Consider the following 6,406-nt stretch of genomic DNA (forward strand, 5'->3'; position numbering starts at 1 on the left):
CCAGGTGTCGCGGCGGCGTGGCGGGCGGTGGCGGTGCCCAAGCGCTGTTGTCCCCCGCGGCGGGCGGCTAGGTGGTGGGCGCGCCTTGGTCGCTAGGGACGGCAGCATCGAGGCTAGAACTGGGGTCAGACAGCGCGGGCCGGGGCGGCGCGGGCTGCAGGTCTCTGTCCCTGCCATGGCCGTGGCAGGTGGTGGTGTGACGCAACAACGACTAAGTGGTGGGCGGGCCGGCCGGGATCCAAGGGCTACGTCGGCTGGACGACGGCGGGCAGTGCAGATGGGCTCCTCGTTGAGCTTCCTTGGTGGTTGGCGGTGGCCCTTGGGATTTCGTTTTGCCGGTGGACGGGTGTATGTTCCTGGTCTCGCGTGGAGCCGCGAATGCCGCCGAGGTGGGGCGACACGGGGGGTGTCCGGTGGGGAGGCAGGTTGGACGGATGGGAGGCGTCGACGAGCCGGTACGAGGGTGTGCTAGCCTGGATGTGTCTGCTCCCCCTCCTTTCCCCGGCCGTGTGTGGGCAGATGTGGCTCCGGCGTTATTCAAGGCGGGATGTATGCTGCGGTCTCTTCGGTCGGGTGCGTCCTTTGGCCCAAAGCCGGTCACTTTGGTCGGTCTTGGGGGTGTCCGGATGCAGGGCGGGGGCCCTGGCGGCGGGAGGCACGACGTTCGTGGGTGGAACTTACGTCTCGAGTGCGGGCGAGCAGCCATGGCCACGCGGATGGGTGGCCGCTGGTGGTTGGTGGAGCTAGGATACGTCGGAGGGGTGGGAGTGCCAGGGTACATCACTTGCCCAATTATTGTATTGGCCCACGGTGGCGATGGCCGTGGACGCCGTATCCTTCATGAAGGCTCCGTCGCGGTGTCCCTACTCCTTCGTGATGCTCCGAGTGAAAACTCAATCTTCGGGATCGGATGGTGGAGGCTATCAGTGGTTGTTCCCTTCTAGGAGGCACCATCTTGGAGTCCTTGCTCTGTTGTTTTCCGTCTCACCTCTCCTCGGAGGATTGCTCGCGGTGGAGGTCTCCGTTGGCTCCAAGCGGTTCGTCTTCACTCATACATAGTGGCTTGGTAGTCGTTGCAGTGGTGTAGCCGTGCTCGGCTCCTTTGTATCTTGCCTTGGTTGTGTGTGCAGCGGTGGCATGAGTTTGTATGATGCTTGTGGATCGGTGCTTTGTATATAAAGCAGGGCGAAAGCCTTTTTTGATAAGCTTCAATGGTCCAAAGAAGAATCAGCTTGCCATTTTTGCATGTTCAGCAGGTGCTTTAGGTTTATTTAGCCTATGGTAATTATTAATCATAGTAGTCAATAGCCTGCTTAAAGTATTAGAGGCCTCTGCCATTGAGCAAAGGAACCAAATAGTCTCAACGAAGATAGGCAGGCAAAAAGAGATGCGGATTCTCCCCGGCATTTCATTTCGTACAATGAAAATATGAAACGAAATCGCTCCTCTCCTTTCTTTCTTTCTTCTTGTGGCTCCTATGCAAGCTTGTCGCTGATTTGCCCACTGGTACTGCTACTAACACCTCCAATACACCCCCACCATTCCCAAGCATTATTCTCCAACTAGCCTCTCATCCCACTATATAAGCTGCACCATTGCCACCACTCTTGTTGCATACAAACACAAGCCAAGCCCGGTGATCTAGCAACCGTAGTAGCACTAGTAGTAGTAGCAGTAACAGTAGTCATTGCAATCCACCTTAGTTTTCTTTTTTGTTGAGAAGCCACAGCCCAGTCAAGCATGAGTTCATCGTGGACATTCAAGCAGAACAAGGTGTTCGAGGATGCGCTGGCCAAGTACGACAAGGACGCGCCAGACAGATGGCAGAACGTGGCGCGGGAGGTTGGCGACGGCAAGTCGGTGGAGGATGTGAAGAAGCACTTCGCGGAGCTGGAAAAAGACGTGGACGAGATTCATACAAACGGTGCCGGCAGCAGCAGCAACAACACCAAGGGCGGTTCCAGCCGTGGTGGCAGCAGCGATGGGCAGAGGTAGTAAGTAGTCTGTCCGAATCTCCTAGTTCTGGACTGTTCCATCCATGCACATGCATCATCACATAATTGGCCACCCTCTACTACTCATGTGGTGTGTGCAAACTGCAAAGGGAAAGGGCGGTGTTCCTTTCGGCCGGCCTGACTAGCTTTCCCCCTGCAGTCACTTGCACTGGATGCTTTATATTCCTTCCATACATGTATTTCCCTCTACTAATATGCATGGTCTCTTGCTGCTCCCTTAGGCATCGACTTCTCTGTTCCCTTCTTACTCTACATGTCTTGCAAATGCTATATTTGGTTATCTCTTGACCTTTAGGAAAAAACTATGTTTGCCCTACTGAATTTTGTTTGTAGTTTATGTAGTCTTGCAAATGTAGTAGCATTGACTCCTTTACCATTGTTGGGAAGCTAGTTACTCCCTCTGTAAACTAATATAAGAGCGTTTAGATTACTAAAGTAGTGATCTAAACGCTCTTATATTAGTTTACGGAGGGAGTACTTGACTAATTCATGAACATATTTTTGTTCCGTCACTCATTTCACTGACCGTAGCCAATCACTTAACTAGTGAACTGCTGTACTAGTGAACTGCTGTCAGATTTATCACTTATATAAACACAGGTTTATCACTATATAAACACAGGTTTGTTTTTCTGGCTTTATCAGTTGGTCTTATAAAGACGGTGAAGAAAGGACAGCGTCAGAATATATCCTACAATCCATCTGATAACTAACCTCAAAAGCAGGGCGCCTTTATTAGGCTTATAGGCGATGTTTTAACCACAGCATGCCCTTAACTGGCAAAAAAAAGGAGATACCGCAGGAGACTAATTTGTCCAGAATAACAAAAAAAGTGTAGTAAGCAGGCAGCTAGAGCATGCTTTTGCTCAACATTTGTGCGTAAAGCTTGCGGGCTCAGTCCCTTACTTGCTGTCTTTTCGCATAAAGTGCCGCTCGTCTCAACAGTTGATGTTTTGTTCTCTCGCATATGGACGTACAGAACAAATTCCAATCTTAGGTTTCTTCCTCTTGCCCCCCTAGCTAGACTAGAATAGATCCGCTACTATATGTTATTTCCAAATTAATGTCCTTCACTGGAAAGACACTCTTCTTTGTTTCTGTCGGCATCTCTACCTTTACAGGGAACATTTATACTTGTTACACTGTGAGCCAAGCATTTCTATTTCTTTTGTGGATTTATTTTTCAGTTTTTCAGTTCCCTCTGGAACGTAGCTAGACTAACCCTCGGTTTATTCTCTCCTTTTTCCAGGCCAAGGTACCTAAAGAGCCAGTGATCGCTGGGCTGGTGCAAGACTCGAGCACAGCTAGCCCGAAACCACTACTATCTACACTACGTACTAGACACACATGACCCCATAGCGATCGTGATCCGGTCATGTAGCTAGCTGAAGTAGCTATAGCTCTCCAATGATGATGGCACTACGACAAGAATAAAGTCCGAGACATAATCAATTCCCGCATCGGAGCTGTATCTTCCGTATATTTTGTACGCATTGTCTACGTGTATATGACCCACACCACGAGCCATGTCCCCAGCTATGGGTGTAGCAGTGGTACCGCCGTAGGCATAGGACGCGACTGGTGCAGTGGTCTGTCTCCCTGTCGAATCTGTTTCCTGATATATAGCGCCGACTTCTGCCCTGACATTTCTTGGCTTTGGACTCGCGCGTCATAGGGAATTCTCCAGCTCTCCTCTTTCATGGCGTGTCCCAAAAAATCTACATAAACTTTGGGGAATCTTAATTCCAGGAAAACCAGAATGGACGGCCCATATAGCTCAGGGTGCCAGCGTGATCGGGTCCCAGACGAGGAGCGCCCTAGGTCAAAATCACTAATTAAGAAGTACTCGCTGCAAAGATCACTTCAATTCCCCTGGATGAGACAAGTGGCGTACATTCCACTTGTCGCAACCTGTGAGTTTTCTTTTTTTCGTAGATTCGTTTATTCAAAATATTTTTTCTCTCAAACCGTGTGTCCAAATCTCGAACCGCTTTCACCGTTGGATTCCTCGCGCAAGATCTTCAAAACTAGATCCCATGTTGATAGGTTTTGACGAACTTTTTTTTCACGAAAAAACCAGACGAAAAAACCGAACCAGGAGCACGGGTTTTTCCCTTTCCGAAAGAGGCACGCCCGTGCCTCTCACAAAATCACAACCGTGCCTCTCGCGGAAGCAAAACCGTGACTCTCGTGGAAAGGAAAAAAAAAAACGTGTTTTTTTCGTTTCCGAGGAGGCACGGCCGTGACTCTCGTGAAAGCACAACCGTGCCTGTTGCGGAAGCAGAACCGTGACCCTTGCGAAAGAAAAAAAAATAGAAAAAGCGTTTTTTTCCCATTCCGAGAGGCACGGCCGTGACTCTCGCGAAAGCACAACCGTGCCTCTTGCGGAAGCAAAACCGTGACTCTCGCGGAAGAAAAGAAAACAGAAAACGCGTTTTTCTTTCCGTTTCTGAGAGGCACGACCGTGCTCTCGCGAAAGCACACCCGTGCCTCTCGCGGAAGCAAAACTGTGACTCTCGCGAAAGAAAAAAATAGAAAACGCGTTTTTTTCGTTTTTGAGAGGCACGGCCGTGACTCTCGCGAAGCAAAACCGTGACTCTCGCGGAAGCAAAACCATGACTCTCGCGAATAGAAAAAAAAACATATTTTTTCACGCAAAAAAAATTTCAAATTTTTTTTGCTTGAAAAGCTAAGAAAGACCGTTGGAAAACCAAAACGTCAAAAAAAACCCGAAAAAACACCGTTTAAAAAGCCAAAAACGCGTGCAGAAAAATAAAAAAAAACCGGAGGGAGCGCCCAGAGCGCGACACGTGGCGAATGGCTAAGAGCGCGCCAAGTGGTGCTGATCGTTGTGAGGCTCCCGAAGGAGCGCTCGTTAACTAGTTGCTCCGGCCCTATGTCCCAGCAGCGCCCATTTATTCTTTTTCTTAGCCAAATAGTACCCGTTTATTCGATTCCAGCAAACGGGCGCACACTATAGCTCCGTGCTGGGCCGGCCCATGTTACATTTCTTTTTCTGTAAAAACTCCCAAAAAAAATAGCGCCGCTGAGGGTCAAACTCAGCACCTGTTTATTCTTTGAGATCGAACCAGCGCACAAACCAACTGGCAACGATTTCCCTTGGTGGTAATTACCTTCCTTTACATTTCTTTAACTAAACTGTGTTGTGTTTTTTCCATTTTTTTGGCCGGGTTTCTTCTGTCTTTTTCCTTTTCTTTTTCTGTTAAAAAATTCATGAACCTTTTTCATCGACGAACTTGTTCAAAATTGATGAAGTTTTTTCAACTGTACAAAACTTTTTTTCAAAATCAATGAACGTTTTAAAATTGGATGAACTTTTTTTAATTTTGATTAACTTTTTTCAAATATGATGAACTTTTTTCAGATTTAATAAACTTTTTCCTAATTCGATGAACTTTTTCTCAGAAAGCGTGAACCTTTTTCAAAGGTGATGAACCTTTTTTAAAATTTGATGAACTTTTGTCAAATTCGTGAAATTTTTTCTCAATATTTTTTATCTATTTTCTGAAAATTGATGAACTCTTTTCAAAATCGATGAACTTTTTCTTAAAACCGTGAACTTTTTTCAAAATTGATGAACTTTTTTTTCAAAATTAATGATTTTTTTTTGTAATTCATTAACTTTTTTCGAAAAGTTTTCAGATTGTTGAAAAATCAAACGCTACAGTTAACGGTAGATGTGCAGTAAATTACGCATCTATTATTGTTCATAAAGAGTTCGCCCTGGACTTGGTCACTAGCACGTACCTAGGTCAGGTGGTTAACCTTTCGTAAACGTGTTCGTGAGTGCGCTTGTTTGATCCAGGAGGAGACCTTTTTTGCCGATTTTTTCGCGCTACCCACGAACAAGCAAACTCGGCCTTCTATCTATTGAAATTTGCTGGGCCGGCCCAGTACCATCGCCTGCGGGCGCCAGTAAGCCGAACCGGCACTGAGAGCGCCGGTTAGGACCTCCCCGCGCCTTCAGCGCCCGTTAGCGAACCGCCTGCTGCGTCGCTCGCATGGGCCTGGCCCAGCAACGCGCACTGGCTCCCGCTACCTGCACACTCGATCGCTGGCTCATGCTCGATCGTTTGTTTTTTTTCTCAAAATTGCTTCATTATGTCATGATTTTCTTAGGAAAAAACCAAGCGGGTTGCTACAGTACATACTCTTATTCTTAGGAAAAAGTTCATCAGATTCGAATAAAGTTCATCGAATGTCAAAATAGTTCATCGAATTTGAAAAAAAGTTCATCGATTGTGGAAAAAATTATCGAATATGGAAAAACTTCATCGAATATGGAACATCTTGAAAATTATTTGAAAAATGTTGAATTAATATTACAAAATGTTGAACAATTATTTGAAAATTTTGAATAAGTAATAAAG

At 46.8% G+C, this 6,406-nt stretch overlaps 1 protein-coding gene across 1 annotated transcript; it reads left to right on the forward strand.

The window, feature by feature from the left end:
• Positions 1-1,590: 1,590 nt before the first annotated feature.
• Positions 1,591-3,656, forward strand: LOC109752539 (protein RADIALIS-like 4). Its single transcript, XM_020311433.4, has 2 exons — positions 1,591-1,991; positions 3,265-3,656. Exons 1-2 carry the CDS (start codon positions 1,741-1,743, stop codon positions 3,287-3,289), a joined length of 276 nt encoding a protein of 91 aa, XP_020167022.1. The 5' UTR covers positions 1,591-1,740; the 3' UTR covers positions 3,290-3,656.
• Positions 3,657-6,406: the final 2,750 nt, after the last annotated feature.

The sequence above is a fragment of the Aegilops tauschii genome, chromosome 7 (genome assembly GCF_002575655.3).
Source record: "Aegilops tauschii subsp. strangulata cultivar AL8/78 chromosome 7, Aet v6.0, whole genome shotgun sequence".
Taxonomy (NCBI): domain Eukaryota; kingdom Viridiplantae; phylum Streptophyta; class Magnoliopsida; order Poales; family Poaceae; genus Aegilops; species Aegilops tauschii.

Bases quoted from the DNA above. Each gene is read 5' to 3' on its own strand.
- LOC109752539 (XM_020311433.4), top strand. From the start codon at position 1,741: ATGAGTTCATCGTGGACATTCAAGCAGAACAAGGTGTTCGAGGATGCG. The intron at 1,992-3,264 runs GTAGTAAGTAGT...TCCTTTTTCCAG, and splicing joins GGCAGCAGCGATGGGCAGAG to GCCAAGGTACCTAAAGAGCC.